Source organism: Prosopis cineraria, unplaced genomic scaffold (genome assembly GCF_029017545.1).
Source record: "Prosopis cineraria cultivar Desert tree isolate PC_DT_omini unplaced genomic scaffold, ASM2901754v1 PC1, whole genome shotgun sequence".
In the NCBI taxonomy this organism is placed as follows: domain Eukaryota; kingdom Viridiplantae; phylum Streptophyta; class Magnoliopsida; order Fabales; family Fabaceae; genus Prosopis; species Prosopis cineraria.
Genome location: NW_026555332.1, coordinates 39668559 through 39687055, shown reverse-complemented (window position 1 = coordinate 39687055; position 18497 = coordinate 39668559). Strand labels below are relative to the sequence as shown.

The window sequence follows — 18497 nt, the reverse complement described above, 5'->3', positions numbered from 1 at the left end:
CAGTTGAAGATAGAAACCACATGGCAGGGCTATTTTAAAATGCTGAAGCAATATTAGGGTAAATTAAATAAGAGAAGGCGTCATCTGGAGCGAGATTTTTGGGAGAAGCTGTAACACCCTAACTTTACTAACTAAAAACTTAACTAAATATCATGATAAAAAATATTTAAACTAATAAAAATAATTATCATGATATAAGATTTAAAGCAATTCTCAAATTTATTTTAAAAAGATGGTCATGGAGGAAAAGAGCTAATCTATATTTTAAGAACTATAATAGTTATAAAAATTTATCTAATAAATAGATATTTAAATCCAATCTTAGTAGAAATGATTAAACTAGTTAAAAAGGCTATCAAAATTATAGAAGTTTTTCCTTATTTAAAATCATAAATAATATCATAGCATGGTAGAAAAGAGTCTACCATAGTAGATAGAAAAGAATCTAAAAATAATATTTCATTCCACATCACATCCCACCATAAATACTAAAATATTTATTTATATTTAAAATTATATTAAAATATTTACTCTAAATAGATCCAGTAAACAATTTTAAAACTTGACCCAAATGACAAGTGAGTTTTATACTAGCAATAATTATTTTACAAACTAAAATGGAATTTAAACTTACTCAGCTAAACACCAAGCTTTCTTACAACTTCTTCTTTGCTTTGCTAAGCTTACCTAAAATATAAAGAGAGGGTGTGCGTATTAACGTCTCAATAAAGAGTCCCACCATATATATACAAGCTACCAAACATAAATAACAATATATGCAAACATATAATACAGGCCATCATTCATAATAGTTATATGCAACATATGATCATATGCTAAAAAGACTCCTTAATTGCTCTATCCCACCTTATATTGCTGACCAAATCCATAGGCTTATTCATGGTGTGGCCTACTCGTTGGATTGACCAAAGCATCGCTGAGCTTATATACACCTAGCCAAAGGTTATAGAGCCCAAACTCCAAACTATGGCTCTCCTCCTTAAAGAATCCACTAAGAATTATCACTATCCCACGTTTCCCCTTTACAAACTTGGCCAAATAAATAAGTATTGAGAAACAAGGCTCTACAAAGAAAAGGCCAACAATTACGAGCATAATGGAGGCAAATAACATGGTCACAATCAAATATAAATCAATGTCCTCATCATCTTCTCAGCCCCTTACCAATGCATGACATGCATATGCAATAATCAGAATGCATACCAACAAGATTTAAAGGGAACATAGTGCCTCATATAATCATGGCAATAAATCACAAGCATGGTTGACAAATTAAAGTAACTCATTAAATTCTAAAATCACATCCTTTATAATTCCCACACAATTTATCCTTGAAATAATTTATAGAATTATCATTTGCATTATTAAAAAATTGCTTATGAATTATTTTAAAATTTAAAATTTAAAAATCATTCAAAGGTATTTATGAAATTAAATTTCTTATTTTATATACATATTTAGAAATAAATCATATATAGGATCATGAAACAAAAAAATAATAGTGAAGATATGTTAAGTTTAATTTATTATTTACTTTTTATTTTGTATTGTTCATAATCTTTTTTAGACAAAATAACTCATATATTTTTAAAAAATTATGTTATTAAACTAGTATTTTAATTTTGATAAATTAAAATTTTGATGGGTTTTATTACTTTCAATTATAATTAAGTTAAGTTATACATAAATTATTACTTATATATAAATACATAAATGATGTTGGAACGTCAAAGTTGTACAAATGTCGCAAGATGCAAATGACATTATAGACTTTTTGTTCACATTGCACATTTGATGCTTAGCTTGATATACACATGATGTCTATTTCTTTTGCTAAGCTCCAATGGCTCTTGGATAAGGATTTTGTGTGATCTACCTAGTGTAATTAGGTTTCAATTGATAAAAAAAAACAGAGAAGTTGCTAATAAGATTTTATAACTAATTATTACCAAGAAGAATATGAAAAGTTATTCAAATTTACCTTGTTATGAGGTAGAGAATGATTAAGATTAGCTAAATTAATCATATATGATATCTCTGTAATTATCATGTATTGTAAAAGTTATCAGTATAATTAAAAATTTAAAATTATTCAAAATGACTCTATATTAACAAAATTTATGTGGTTTAAATAATTTATTTAAATATTTTTTAAGATATTACAAAATTGTAGATAAAATATATTTTTAAATAAAAGAGGGTGAAACATTTAACCATTTTAAGAGAAGAAAAAAATTTAATCATTTAATTTGTTAATTTTTGAGAAAAATATGGAGAAGATAAAGTAAAAGATATTTAACATAAACTAATATAATACATATTTATAATAAATTATATACTTAATTATTTTCAATAAAAAATAAAATAAAATAAATAATTGGTTACAATGTTTATAATAAAATTATTCAATATTTAAATTTGTTTATTTTAAGTTTTTTTTCCTAACAAAAATAATATTTACTGATAAAATAATATTTTATTAAAATATAATATATTTATATAATTATTTGTCATATTAATAATGGAAAATAAAATAAAATATATGTATACTTTTTAATAATATATTATTTGACATATGTATATGTAGTTAAACAACATATATTAATTTTGTATATGATAATTGCATGTGCATTTTAGTTCAATGGATAAAGAAGGAAGACTTAAGGCTTAGAAATGTGAGAGGTAAGAGTTCAAATTTTACTTTGACATATTTCACAACAAATATATGGCATAATGTGTGGTTATGATGTGGCTTGAGAAGGCAAACATGTAACAAGTGATGTGGCATCATTTACTATATACGTGGCACAAGATGCAAGTGATGTGACATCATCTACCGCATATATGGTAAGTGGGGTGGTATCACATGATGCATACTGGTAGAGTGATGTGGCATAAAATAAATTATTATTTTCTTAAAAAAAGTTACTAAAAGTTTTTAATTATTATTATTTTAAAAAAGAGTTCATGTTGTTGCTAAACTTTTACCGCCACACAAAACTATTAACGATAAAAGTTATATTCACGACCTTTTTAGTGGCAAAAAACTTTTGGATTTTTGGCAAAAGTCTTTTTTTTTTAAGTGTTAGTTTTAACGTTGAGGGAAATATTCTTTGCATATTCTCACCAATAATATAAGAAAACGGAAGAAATGGATTGGTCTAAAGCCAAAAGCCCTGCAGGGCTCCGTGGCTATGTTAGCTTAATTGGGTCGATATAATTTGATCATGAATAAATAGCATATTACTGTAAATTGGACGGGTCATATAATCAGTTAAGGCAAAGGATTATGATCAAAAACATAGTTGAATTGCAGTAATTGGACCAATCATGAACATAATATTTCATTAAATTGGTCAAATTAAAGCACTAATTCAACAATTACTGATTCAATCAGCTGGATTGATTTGATTTTCAATACTAGATAAATAGTGAGAATTAAATTATATTATTCCTTCCACCGTTTTGGTTTGTTCACCATTAATCTCCTTTGACTCAAGCTTTTGGCTTTTGCGCGAACCTTTACCATTCACACCAGAGAAGCTCGCTTCTAGAAGCTTATGGTTAATTAGTGCACGGAGTTGCATGGAAATAAATTAATACACACGTGGTGGAGGAGAAATGCACAAAGTTGTGAGTTAGGATTGAATTTTGCGAAGATTTGAAGATCATGAACGATCGATGATGAGGAAAAAAATGCAATTGAAATGCTCCCCCTTGGATATACAGTCTTCTGGGTTGGTCACCATTTTAACCACCCACAGTAACATATTTTCGTACCTCATCGTTGAATATATCAAAACTGTGTTACATATGCATCACATTAATAATCGACAATTAATAATGCTCGCATTTTAGCTTTAAATTATTCTACCGCCTCACGTATCTTTGTTCAAAGCGCTGAACTTTTTGATTCTTATTACCCATCAGTAGCCAATTAATCAATTTAACAAGTAATTATATCGGACAATATTCTAGTCATAAATGAAGGAAATGCTCAATGTGATACTTCATCTGGACTACGATATAATTAAAGCATTTGTAACTACTTCACGGTTTAAAAAAAGTAGGTTAATCTCATGAAAAGTTTTAAATCTTTTCAGTTATACTCTAATTAAAATCTGATATAAGTATTTTAATAATGACAATTAAACATTATTTTTTAAGAAACGAGTAATAAATGAATAAGGGTATATAGTTGAAAACACATTTATAAAAACAATTATAATAACTTATATCTTGAACTAAGACTTTTAAAAGCTGCCTTACGTTGTGATTATAGGAAGTACATGTCAAATATAAGGAGATACAAGATGTGTGTGTGTGTGAATATCTATATATGAAAATTGCAGATTTAGGTTTAGCCCCCCCCCCCGGGAATTAGAGGGCAGGCAATGATCATCATCATTTAAAATATAAGAAGACTAAAAAAATATCATTATTTACATAGAAATTTTAAAGGAGTCGTAAATTTTATACCCGTTGAATTTGTTTTTATATTAGCAATTGATATTTTACATAATTATATTGATATATTTTTTGAAGTGTAACAAGCTAAGGAAAAAAAAAAATTGGTATCTGAAAGTACATCATGTAGTAGTTTATACAAGTGTTAACAATAAATTACATTATTCACAAGTAGAGATAATTAAGAGAAAAAATGGTTAATTAAGTGGGCAAAAGATTTGCAGTGGGTAGAAATGGGTGAAGGTGGGTGGACAGGATCAATGAAAGTAGCCGAAAATTGATGTGGTGTCATAGGACTCCACCTTAAATCCCCTCCTTGCAAAATTGATTAATTGCCACTATCCTTCATAATATTAATTAGTTATATTTAATTTCTTCGTATTTTCCTATACTGAATTATATATAACACATTATATACGCAACTCCTCAGGATAATTTTGATACATAAATAATACTCATTCTGTCTCAAATGATAAGACATCTCAATCATTTATTTCACATATTAATAAAAGCAATTATTTCTCCGCTTTCATGAAAAAATGATATACCTTTTGTTTTGCCCTTTAAATTTTTTATTATGAAAAGTGTGGAGAAGTGTTTTGTTAGATTACATTCTCTCCATTTTTTAACATGTAAGCAAATTTTAATAACTCACACAGTTTTAAAAACTTGGTTAAACATAACAATTATGTTTGAAATTAATTAATTTAGACTAAATTATTCTTGTAATTAATGAAACAAGATTGTCTCATGAAAATAAATTTTGATTTTATGAGCGACAAATTGAGAAAAATGTAATAAATATTTGTGGGATTTTATGTAGAGTTTTACTTATAAAAAAAAAAAACAACTAAGCGCACGCGCGCACCTGGCGTAGTTTGTCATACAGTAAAAATGAAGGGAGTATTTTCACCACAATAATCAATGCAAGGGTAAATTTAGAAAAGAAAATTTTAAAAAAGTACTAAGTATTTTATATATTTTGAATCAATTTTAACTGACAAAAAAGAATATCTTACAATTTGGACCTGATCGGGGAGTTTGTTTAGGAGTAAATTATATTCGAAAACCTTGGTGGTGGACAATTCCGGGAATTCACCACAACTAAACCTTATTAATTAGAATATTGAATTGTCAAAGGAGGTAGCTGGGATTAACAAAGATATGAAGACTTCCTTGTTATTCATATATACCTGTTTTTGTGGGTGATGTTATTGAGCTTACTTTTGGTCAGCTTCTTCAAAAGCTGCAGGCTTTCTGGTAAGAACATTAACAGCAATAATGGAGGATGAAAATAATCTGCCTCCAGGATTCAGATTCCATCCCACGGATGAAGAGCTCATAAACTATTACCTCAGAAGCAAAGTTTCTGATAGTGCCTTCACTTCCAAAGCCATATCCGTCGTTGATCTCAACAAGTCTGAACCTTGGGAACTTCCAGGTCCAGTTTCTTCTTCCTTAATCTCTCTCTCTCTCTCTCTGATCTCAGGAGTTTATCATAGAATATTTTCCCCCTTATGGCAGACCAGTTATTGTTCTTGATCTTAACCGTTTAATTATATCCTTGCGCTCTCATTTTTCTCATTCATTCTTTTGGAATGGTACTGTATGTATAACCTTTTCCACGATTTAGTGCCGGAGGGGGAACTAAAGCTATAGAAAAAGGAAATAAAACCATCTACCCCAGATGCACGGTACTGTTTTCCGAAGCACGCACATTATATCCCACAATTAATGATACTATCCATATTAATTAGTTATACATAATCTATTGTTATGAGATCTGTTAAACCTTCATGACTTTGGTTCTATTTTCAAAACGTAAATAATTCTGAAGTTAAAAGTTAATTCCACAATGCATGAATAAAATGATCTAATACAGATGGTCCTCAGTGATAGAATGTCTTACACTTATCTGCACTCATACATGCATAATAATTCTCACTATATGTTAACTCCCATAGTTCATTAAGTTCCATAACCTCTCATTAAGCTGGCCTCCATATATAACCTTTTATTAAGTAACAGGACCCCTTAATATTAAGCTATTGTAACCCTCTTTTTTAGTTTTAACTCCGTTATTGTCTAGGACATAGCCTTTAGGAACTACTATAAATAAGGCCAACTGCAATTGTCCTTGCATTGAGAATCAAGCAAGAATAAGAATTTGATTTCCTTTTTTTTTTAATACATAAGAAAGAAAGAATTTCCTTTTCTCAAGTTGGGAAAACTAAGACGAAGATATTTTAATTAAAAACCTAAAACAGAATTAATAGTGTATAATTTAAAATTAACGTCACTTTTTACAATTTATCAAAACTAAAAAAATTCATAATCAATCATCAAATACAATCTACAAATTTTGTAAGAAATTAAACATTGCGATGTTTTTTAAGATATATTCCCACAGGCGTACTCATTAAAAATAATAATAATCATGCTGTGGTGATATATGTATACAGGTAAGGCATCGATGGGAGAGAAGGTATGGTATTTCTTTAGTCTAAGAGACAGGAAGTATCCGACAGGACTTCGAACCAACCGAGCAACGGAATCAGGCTACTGGAAAACCACCGGCAAAGACAAACATATCTTTCACGGCGGTGCGTTGGCCGGCTTCAAGAAAACCCTCGTCTTCTACCAGGGAAGAGCTCCTCGTGGTCTCAAAACCAACTGGGTTATTCATGAATATCGCCTGCACGATAAGGTACGTATACCTATCTATCTAATCCTATAAGCTCTACTATGTATTAATTAATCAGATACTGACGATCATCCATCAACATCAATAATAATGTACATGTATTTTGTATGTGTTTTCATTTCATTTGTAGGAAGATTGGGTTGTTTGCAGGGTGTTCCAGAAAAGCATATCATCAGCATCCAAAAAACCTCGTGATCAGGATATCACATCATCTTCCCAAGTGTCTTTGGATTCACCTTGCGATGCAACCTCAATGGTGAATGAACTGGGCAGCCACGTCGTCCAACTTCCTAATTTTAGTATTGCAAGTTCCTCAACTGGAGGATTCACAGACAACATTAATCACAGCTTTAATGTAAACACAGACATGAACTTGAGCACCAATAATTGGTCATCAGCTGCAACAGATCAAGTTCCCTCTCTTCTTTCATGGCCTAATTGTGCTGCTTCTCGAGGATTAATGCTGAATCCTAATAATCTGTCAGTGAACTCCTTGCTTCTCAAAGCGTTGCAGCTCAAGAGCTATCAGCAAGCCAATGATCACTTTGCGTCGTACATGTCTCATCAAGCAGTTCCCAACCTTGGAGGATCGTCACTCACTGATAATGTAATCTCAAATCCAAGTTCTTCTCATTCCTCCAAAGTCTTAGAATGCTTGCAACTTCAGCAACAGCAGCAACCGTTCAATCTGGACTCCGTTTGGTGAAGCCCTTGAATTCATCGAAGCTAACGTCATTCTATTGAACTTCTTTGTTATTATAATTATAATATCCAACTCAGTTCCTGGTCACAGCTAATATATGGAACCAATTTCCAACCCAACATGTTCCTTCAAAATTATATGTGTATCTCATGAGTTGTAATTAGAGTTGAAATAGGCAAGTTGTACATCACGGTTTAACTCACTGTGCACCTGTGGGAGGAAATTCATCAATTAAAAAGATTCAACAAGGACTCTTGTTTCTATAATAAACTGTGCTTTATATGGGTTCAGCTGTGTTCAATCTCTTTCTATTTGCAATCTATTTGTGTTATAATATTATTAATATCTCTTATCCAAATATATATATATATATATATATATATAATATAAAAATGCTAGATAAGCATTGAAGTCATGTTAAAACATTTGGTTCCCTTTAAATAAATAATTTAATTTTACAGTCTTCAATTGTAATTTTGCCTTTCAATATTACTACAGCAGAGTTTATTAATGATTCATCTTCATAACCAAATCTAGTTACGTTAAAATTAAAACTAAATGGTGTTAAGCAAATCTTTATCATTTTATCAAATCAAGTACATGTGAAAATAAAATACAAAATCTATCGAGATTAAAATATTTACAAGCCATGAGTAGTGCTATTATTTTTTGAGTAAATTATTATATATAACTGCCTTTTTATTTTACTAAAATTATATCGACCTCGTATTTTCAAAACATATACTTTAATCTAATTTTTAATACAGTTAAGAATATTCTGTTGAAGGTTCTAGAATATTTACTTTTTTTCAATTATGTTGGAAAACTTACAATTTGCCTTTTATAATTTAATTGTATAATCTCTCTCCAAATTTAATAAACTATAAATAATCAATTGCGAGAATATTTAAATAAATAATTTAAAGAAATATAATTTTATGTGTGTTTGAAATATTATTTTTTATTTATACATTTATTTTTAAAAAATAATAAATAAATAATTTTACATAACTGAAAATAAAAATAAAAATAAGAAAGTAAAAATGCATTGATTTTTTTGGTATTTTAAATTATATTGAGATAGCATTTATGTTTAAAGAGAGGTATTTTGATTTAACCAATATGACTTAACAGTCAATTAGTAATTGGGTGGATGAAAATGAAATTCTTAAAATAGAAAGGAGGTTTTTTTTTTTTATGATTGATACTACAGGAGGTTTCTATAGAATTTTAAAATAGAAGGAAGGTAGACCGTAGATGTATACTACTAGAAAAAAGGGAATTAGTAGTGGACAAAATTCATCATTAATTTTAGATTTAGTGATAGATTGGTCTTCACTAATTTTCATCATAAATATAGCATTACTAATTTAATAATAAACCTCTCTCTTTTTGTAGGTACTTTTTGCCAATTGAGTTGTAATAATTTTTTAATATTAATTTATAAAATTTAATATATATTACTTACTTAAACACGTGTATTTAACTTAGTAAAAATTACATATAGGTCACTTATTTATAAATAAATACCACAAAATTTAAAAACTACAGAACTTGAATGTAATTTAAGATTAGAGTGCAAAGACAACAATGTCCCTATTAAAAATATATTATATCGATCAAATAATTGTTAACTATTTTATCAATAATTTATAATTATCACTTCAACTTTTATAAATATAACTTTAATTTTTACAACTTTTTACAACTATAACTAAGGTACGTAAAACCAGACCAATCATTGAATCGATCATGACACTGGGTCACGGGTTAGTGATTCAATTAGGATTGAACCGGGGGTTGAATCGGTGACAAACCGGTCATGATTAAAATAATACAATTTAAATAAAAAGACATTAATTATAAAAACATTTAACCAAATCTAACTACTCAAAAGTCTAACAGTAATAAAATATAATACTTTAAACATCTATTATTACAATTACAACTCTTCAATCTCAAAAGTCTAGAGAAGAGATGGAGATTGAGTTGGAGAAGAGACGAAGAGTTAGAGACTAAGCTGGAGAAAAGATAGAGATAGCAGAGATAGAGAGAGCTAGAGAAGAAACGGAGATAGAGCTAGAGCCTGAAGAAGAGACGAAGACTAAGCTAGAGAAGAGACGCTGATTAAGTTAGGGTGAGAGAGGAGAGACACAGATGAAAGGCCAAACTAAATGCTGTTTGAAAATTTGAATTGGACTTAGCGTGCTCTACCTTTAATTTTTTATTTTTTAACTTTAGTTTTACTTTTTTTTTGTTATCTTATTTCTGAACTCAGCACTCTGAAAAATAAAAAATGAAAAATAAAATATCCTAAAAAAAATAACTCAGTTAACCCAGTCAACCCACTGGGTTAACTGGATTATACCGGGTTGAACTCGGGTTGACCGGTTTACACCGGTTCATCCTCTCATCGGTTTAGGAGTAAACCCAGACCGGACAAGGGACCGGGTCACCGGTTTTCAGGTTGATCCGACTGGTCCGGTTCGAGTTTCAATACCATAACTATAACATCAAGTATTCAAACCTTTTGACCATTAAATGTATAGTTATAAATTACTGATAAAGTATTTATTAATGATTAGTGTTGAGCTTTTTAATAATATATGACCAATTTAACTATTAAATATGTAAAGTTACTATTATAAAAAGTTAAAGTGATAGTTGTAAATTATTTTTTAATAAGGGCATTATTGGTTTTTAACCTCAAATTTAAATTACACTCAAATTTTAAGAAATCTAGTTGTAATTTTTAAATTTTACAAAATTTATTTATAAATAAATTTGATTTACAAGACCTACACACAACTTTCCTTTTAACTTAATGTATTTGTTTATATATTTAATATTTTATTATTATTTAAATATGTTAATAATATATGTTGTCATATTTATACATTAACACATGAAAATATACAAGTCAATATATATTATTAGTTAATAAATATATTATTTAATATCAATTAATATATATTATGAAAATAAATATTTGTGTTTATCATTTTTATATTATCTATGTTATAATTAAAATATTTTCATATGATAAAATTTTTATTTTTTATATTTACATAATAAAAGGAAAAAATTATTTGTTATTTTTTTCTATATCTTTTTGTATTATATGCTTTAGTTATAATGAGAGGAAAAATACTATTTGTATAATTATTTAACTTGATAATTTTAAAGATTTTTTTAATGTGAATCTCAATTTGTATATTAAAAATTTTTTATTTTTATAAAATATTTAACCAATTTTTACTAATTAAAAATATCCGTCACAAATCTGAGACTAATATAAAGATTTGTGACATAATTAAGTGATAGATTTAAATTTGTCACCAAATTTTTAAAATTTAATCAAAATATAACAGCATCTTATATTCATCATTAACTTATGTAATTATTGATCAATTTTAATTTGTTACTAATGCCTATATTTAGTGACGGGTCCATCATTAAATGTTTGTGACTAATTTTAATGTATTTTGTTATAAAATTATCTTTTGGGCACCCTGTGTTTTGTTAAAACCAATAAGCAGGAGCACTATTTACAAATTATAATTATTGTGACTTATTTTATAAAATGATTTCCTGAACTCTTTGCCTTTTCCTTAAAAAATGTTCCTCGAATTTTTTTTTCTCCACAAAGTTTAACAATTAAATAAATGATTACAATATTTGAGAAATTTTTTAATTCATGATAACATTACTAATTGTCTAAAATGTGGTGCTATCTCTCATGTCCCTTGCGCATGGAAAAAATATCTTTATTATTTTACTCATTAGTTATATATTTATTATTTAACATGATTTTATTGGAAATTATAAATTATTAAACGATTTGATATTTTAAGGAAAACATAAATATTTATATTTTATATCTAATAACTAGAATGACTAAAATAGAATGAATAATTATGACTTTCTCTTTGCAAATTTTTTTTAATCACTAAAATTTAAGTATTATAAATATCAATGACTACTTTAATTTAAGTAATGATTATTTGTATTTTGACAATGACTAAAACAAGATAACAAGTGACAAGTTTCACTCTGCAAATTTTTTAGTCATTAATCTATTTATTTTTTATTCTAAATTAGGGTATTATAGTAATTTCAAAAAAGATATTAATGCCAGGAAAGTCTTAAAAAATTTAAAAAGAATTATCATATTTCATAAGATCATATTGTTATTTGTATATTTCAAATATATTTTTCTATTGTTTTCCAAATAACCATGGCCTTGCTGGTTATTTGTTTATTTTGTTTTCCACATATGTTCTCAAGTAATTTTATTTGATGTACTATTAATTGCTAAATGTGAACACCTTTATAATAAAAAATTAAATTTTAATATATCACATTATAAAAGATTAATTTTTTTTATTAAGCCCAACTCCCAGTTAGTTGCCTTGCCCTAATTGTTTATGCCCAGCCGAAATGAATATTCTGATCAAAAAATGGACATTAATAGCCTTACGAGCCCACTCTTATTTTCAATTGGCTTAACCCAAACTAAAACGACGATAAGCCCAAGCCCAACAACTTATTGATCAGCGCCCTCTCCTGACTTCACAAGTTACATTCGCCACCAATTCGGTTGTTTCCTGCGTTAGCAACAATGGCGGGAAAGCAAATTTCTGGCGACGGCTTGTCGGCGAACCTCGCTGGGATGTCAAAGAACCAGCTTTATGAGATCATGTCTCAGATGAAGGTATTTCTATTTCCCTTGTTCTCATCCGACTAATTCTTTATGTTCTGCATTGCTTTTATCTCTGCCGTTTTGGTCTAATTCTCAATTTTCTTTCAAATACCCCCGATATTTCTTATTAACGCTTGTGCTTATTCCTTGCCGCTCTCTCTCTCTGGGTATTCGGCGTGGAAAATCTTAACGATTCCCTCAGAGCCTTATTGAACAGAACCAGCAGCAAGCGAGGCAGATCCTCATTCAGAATCCAATGTTGACTAAAGCGCTTTTTCAGGTTACTTTTTTCTCAACCTCTCCTTTTATTTGTTTGTAATTGGCATGTGGCGTTTGCGCTGTTGTTTTTCCACTCTATCCCGCTTGTGGTGAACTATCATGTGAATTATGTTCTCTGCTTTCCCGAATGGAATTTTTAGAATTAGGGTTTTCGTGTTTATTTCTGTTTTTCTTCCCGTTTAGGTTGGTTTAAAGGCACTCATAATCAACCTGGAATTTCTGAATTTTATGTTGAAAGATTTGTCTCTGGCTACTTTATTCGGAAGTTCTGCGGATACGTGCATGCTCATTTTCCCCAAAAAAATTCGAACACTCCTTTTCTTCTCGCTTTATTATCTTCCTTTTATCTCCTATATCTAACTGTACCCTAAGAATTAGTTTATTTGTGTACACATCAAATTTTCGGTTGATGTTACATCTAAAGAGTGGGCTGTTGTTGGAGCACATGAGCATAGTGTGATTCATGTAGTGGATCCTATCTAGGGGGACAAGGCTTGTTTTTATTGTTGTTGTTGTTGGGTGTACTCATTAGAGTGACTTCTCGGTTTCCTAAGGGTTACGTTTATCTATATTTATATCTATTTATGGGACTTGCTTTTGAATTATGTATTGAACAATGATATATATATATATATATTGTATTCTTGTTATGCTGTAGATGCTCCAGCACCACTCTAGTAATTGTCATGCCCTCATACTAATGAACACCGATATCTGCAAGTCTGTGGGAGGGGCTATTATAATTTGTTCCTTTTTTTTTTTTGCATGAATTTCAATTGTTTCCTTCTTCCGTGGGGATACGGTTAGATCACCCTTGGTTGTGCTTTTATTTTGAATCCCATTTTTTCTGATTTGCCTTTGTTTATTCAGGCACAAATTATGCTTGGAATGGTGCAGCCCCCTTCGGCGGTATGCTTTGACTTCATAAAACTTATTATTATCCTCACAAACTTTGATTGGAACTTGGAAGTATGTGTATATGATCGATTTTTTGTTTCTAGATTCCAAAAATTCAGCCAACAGTCTCACAGAGCACTCAGCAGCCAGTACAGTTGACTCAACAGCCCAACATTCAGCCTGCTCCATTTTTGCCTGGGCAAGGTGGTCTACATGATCAAGCAAGTGTACCTCAAAACCAAATTCTTCCAAGGAAACACCAAAACCAACCTCCAGTGCCAATGTCATCTGCTGCTGTCCCTTCAGCAAGTCATCAATCCCAGCCCATGCCTGCACATTCTTTGCAGGTGCCACAGCAACCTAAAGTACATCTGACTCCCCAAATGGCCCACGTGTCTCTTCCACAATCATCACAACTTCCTAATGCACCTCCACCCTCTCTTCATTCATCTTCACAGCTCCATCAAACCCATATTCCAAATGTTTCTGCTCAGTTGCAGCAACCATTGCAGGCACCTGGATTTTCACATATGCCGCTGCAACCACCAATGCAATCACAGTCCAGACCACCTTCAGGACCCAACTTTCATCATCAGTACCCCCCACAAATGGGGGCCAATATAGGTTTTCCGCATTCTAGCGGTCCCCACAATCTTCCACAACCCATTTTTCATGTAAGTCTGTTGAATATTTCAATTGAGTATTTATGATGTAATAGCATTTTAAATTTTAAATTGTAACAAGATGCTGTCGTTGATGAAATTTACAGCCAGGTGCGAAGCCAGCAAGTGTTGGGCCATCGTTTCCACAGGGTCTGACTCCAGTTCCAAGTCAGTCAGCTACCCAGTCACCTTATCAGGTATGCTTGACTTGCACCCTGAGACTATTTGTTGGCGTCTTTGAGTTCAGGGATAATTAATCCTTAATAGACATTAAGATATCTGTTGATGGTTATGGTGCTCTTGCCGACAAAGTTGACAGTGGTATTTATTCTATAGAGAGAACATGCTTTGGTCACAAATGAACGGTGGAAAGGTGAAAGCAATAAGAACAATAAATAGGATGGGGGAAAAGAATAAAGAGGGCTTATTTTATTTTACAGGATAATTTGAAATAAGTTCACTTAAATTTCAAAAAGTTCATAGAGAAAGAGGTCTGGCTACTCTTCTTTGAGCTGCTAAATTTTTGTGGACAAAAGACCCCCCCTTTCCCCTCATTTTCATTGGTATTTGGTTTTTTATTTCTTCTCTGCACCATGACTTCACAAAAAATATTTCTGATTTCTGACAAATTATAAGGATATTCAGAGATGAATCTAGCGGATGATTCCCAAATCTGAATACCACATTTGTGGTTTTGTTTCAGTTTAAGTTTCGCTAATTTGTTCTGCTAGCATTTGAACATGACCACACAACCCTAGTTGATTTTGGTAGTTTTAGCTTCACAATAAAGCAAGCCTAAGTAACCTGGCCGGAGGAGCAGTGTCAGTTATGATATGTCTATACCTAATTGTCTATGCTTGAAAATTCTTGTTGATTTGTATGCCAATTGATGCTTGTTTGTCAGGTTGGGGGAGCTGGAAATGCAGTGCCAGTTGATAGAGGGTCTTCTAGGATACCTGGTCTCTCAGAAGGCATAATACAGCTTTCTGGCACTCCGGGACCTCCATCATTAGTTCCTGGTCAGATGGGCGTTGGCAATCAGCCTCTTAGGCCTCCTTCTGTAAGTATATTAATCAACAATTAATATGATTGATTAATTATGCCATCCGCTGATTTTTCATGTGGACATTTTGTAGTTGACACCCGAGATGGAGAAGGCACTGCTTCAGCAGGTCATGAGCCTTACACCGGAGCAGATAAATCTCCTGCCTCCAGAACAAAGGAATCAAGTGCTACAGCTGCAACAAATGTTGCGCCAATGAAACAAAGAAAGCTATATATACCAAAGAAAGCAACAAACGTTCAAGATACATTAGGTGCAGGATTTGGGGTGTTGATCTTCCAATTCAACGCTGCTTGTTCGCAGAGAGAATTGGTGCATCTAAATTCGAGCTGAGTGGCTGCGATGAAGGGTTTCTACGTGAGCTGACTCAGTTCAAGTTGTTGTGACATATTAAACTCCAATTTGTCTATAATTTGATTGGTCTGAACTTTGTGAATTTTGGGGTCTTTATTTTTTTTTTTTCTAATTTTAGTATTATGTAGTGGCAGTTGGGTAGCCGGATGTTCCTTAAAGTGATTAGGTGGGTGAAATCATGAAATATGATGTGTTTTATTTTATCCCCAACTGCACGACATTTAACAACACCGCCTATTGAAGGCTGGGTAGTGGTTTGGGAATCATTTATTTCTGTGGGGTGGCTTGAAAAAGGAATTGGGATGCTTTATGGCAGTGCACTGCCTACTGCCTACTAAAAAATGAATTGCACATGCATGTTCTGATCTAATATTAAAGAACTGAGCTTTAACTTACACCAGGACATTTTGTTCAGTGGCTTCTAATGAATGAGTTTGTTTCCGTTTTTGTTAAATTGTCATTAAATGAATTTGACCGACTACTTTGGATACCGTCATCCTGATTGGAGGACTAGCTCAACGAAGAACAATGTTACCTCTGGTATGGGGGAAAAATCTTTGGAGAAATGAAAATAATGTAAATTTTATTATTTAAATTTTAAAGTAAACATCTGTCATGACCTGAAATAATTATATTGTTATTATTTGGATGTTTAATAAAATAAAAAATAATGTGAATGAGAACTTAATATACATACCACTATACCTTGTTGCCAAGCAGAAATAATTCTACTTCAATTCCTCTCCTTTTCCGAGGCCTATGTTGCTTCAATCCGTCTTTTTCGTAGCAGGTGCTAAAGACGACCAGTATTGGGGGTATTTCATCTTTTCTAAATCATGTTTCCCGATCTTGTATTTTATGGTATACAGTTCTTTATCATCCAGAAGCCAATTGAAAGCAAGTCGCAGCGTTTTTTTGTCAACTTCAGATTTTATTGCTCACGGGCATCCTCTCTCGTTGTTAAGTTTATATTTTAAATAAATACTAGACTGGCAAAAGATTGAGTGCATGCTATTAAATTTGCCATAAAAAATTACATACAGGTAAACTTTCTTCTCCTTCCCTTTGTTAGCAGAAGCGTTACCTGTAATAACAACCAAATTTGTCTTCCTACAAGTGAGACTGTTCAAGAAATAAACAAATAATTAAAAAAATTAATCATTTCATCCTTGAAGTTTTAATTCAATAACAACTTAATCCCTAAACTTTGATATATTATAATTCAATACTTATAGTTTTGATTCGATTATAACTCAATTCCTAAAATACAGTTTTAATCAATTAAAATATTAGTCCCTATATTTTAAAAAATAAAATTATAAAGGTTAAAATTTTATTAAAGTTTAGGGGTTGATATTTTAAATTACTAAACATTTTAAATCTTTAAATTTTTAAAATATTTTTAATTTTTATAATTTTATTTTTTAAAATATAGGGATCAATATTTAAATTGTTAAAACTACGGGGATTGAATTGCAAGAGTCAAAGTTCATAGATTAAGTTACAATTGAGTTAAAATTATAAACACCAAATTACGAGTTAAAATTTAAGGATTGAATTACAATTAAGTTAAAATTATAAAGACTAAATAACTAATTTTCTTGAAGTAATTTCTTTTTTATCATGCAAACGTATGTTTCTTTGATATTATAATGTCAAAGAAGAAACATCAACTGATATTATAATAAAAACTACACATTTAAAATCAATGAGCACTTAGTTCAACTAGAGAGTTGAACCCACTTATTATAGAATTTTGAATTTGAGTTTTGAAATATGTACTTGCATCAAATAAATAAGTCAAAGACATTTTTGAGGTAACCATGAAATTGCTATTGGTAATAATAATTTCTTATAGTAGGGGTTTGAAATTAGTTTGAACAAGAAGAAACTGAAGGATAGAAGGGAAAAAAGAAAAAAGAATTATACACCTAAAACTAACATGTATACATGATTTATGAAAAGATACGTCACATCAATCAAAGCTCAACATTTATTAATTAAAACTTTGAGAAGAAAATCCAACACAAGTTGGATCGAGTGGACAGAAGTAATCTCTTTCAACATGTTGAATTAAAGTACAAATTTTTATTAGGAGATATGTTCATATTTAATGTCCAATTATACTTTAAATAAAATGCCCTCCAATAAGAGAACACTTGTATGTAACCACCAAAAAAAAAAAACGCACACACACAAGCTCAATTACATCTAAGTATCATCACCATGGGAGTTAACATATTCCCCCATCCAAACTTATTAATTACTATTGGTCCATAGGGAGGCTTTGCCGACAACCCAAGCTCAAAATCTCTAACAATGTACCATGGGAAGGTTACTCCAACCAACGTCGAATAAGTAACCATATACCATGAGAAAGTTCAACGAACCCAAGCTCGAATTAGTAACAATATACCATGACAAAGTTCAATCAACCCAAGCTCTACAATAAATAGAGAATAATACACTTACAAACTATATCCATGCATCAAAATCCACAACTTGATTCTTTTCTGAGCAATATTATGTAGAAAATACAAACTTGTTACCGACTTGCGCTTAATTTATCACCAGTACACTGATTTCACTTAATAATCCAGCAAGCCACTCTTGATAGAAATGTAACAAGAAGCCGCCTTAAATTT

At 30.6% G+C, this 18497-nt stretch overlaps 2 protein-coding genes across 2 annotated transcripts; both read left to right on the top strand.

Moving 5' to 3' along the window:
* The first annotated feature begins 5693 nt into the window (after window positions 1-5693).
* LOC129291953 (NAC domain-containing protein 92-like) lies at window positions 5694-8143 on the top strand. The gene is made up of 3 exons (XM_054929451.1): window positions 5694-5929; window positions 6951-7195; window positions 7323-8143. The coding sequence occupies exons 1-3, from the start codon at window positions 5770-5772 to the stop codon at window positions 7896-7898; spliced, it is 981 nt and encodes a 326-aa protein (XP_054785426.1). The 5' UTR covers window positions 5694-5769; the 3' UTR covers window positions 7899-8143.
* Window positions 8144-12488: 4345 nt separating this feature from the next.
* LOC129320375 (cleavage stimulating factor 64) lies at window positions 12489-16055 on the top strand. The gene is made up of 7 exons (XM_054965805.1): window positions 12489-12609; window positions 12800-12877; window positions 13747-13785; window positions 13878-14447; window positions 14543-14632; window positions 15340-15495; window positions 15572-16055. Exons 1-7 carry the CDS (start codon window positions 12517-12519, stop codon window positions 15695-15697), a joined length of 1152 nt encoding a protein of 383 aa, XP_054821780.1. The 5' UTR covers window positions 12489-12516; the 3' UTR covers window positions 15698-16055.
* Window positions 16056-18497: the final 2442 nt, after the last annotated feature.

Bases quoted from the DNA above. Each gene is read 5' to 3' on its own strand.
- LOC129291953 (XM_054929451.1), top strand. From the start codon at position 5,770: ATGGAGGATGAAAATAATCTGCCTCCAGGATTCAGATTCCATCCCACG. The intron at 5,930-6,950 runs GTCCAGTTTCTT...ATATGTATACAG, and splicing joins TGAACCTTGGGAACTTCCAG to GTAAGGCATCGATGGGAGAG. The intron at 7,196-7,322 runs GTACGTATACCT...TTTCATTTGTAG, and splicing joins AATATCGCCTGCACGATAAG to GAAGATTGGGTTGTTTGCAG.
- LOC129320375 (XM_054965805.1), top strand. From the start codon at position 12,517: ATGGCGGGAAAGCAAATTTCTGGCGACGGCTTGTCGGCGAACCTCGCT. The intron at 12,610-12,799 runs GTATTTCTATTT...CGATTCCCTCAG, and splicing joins AGATCATGTCTCAGATGAAG to AGCCTTATTGAACAGAACCA. The intron at 12,878-13,746 runs GTTACTTTTTTC...TTGTTTATTCAG, and splicing joins TGACTAAAGCGCTTTTTCAG to GCACAAATTATGCTTGGAAT.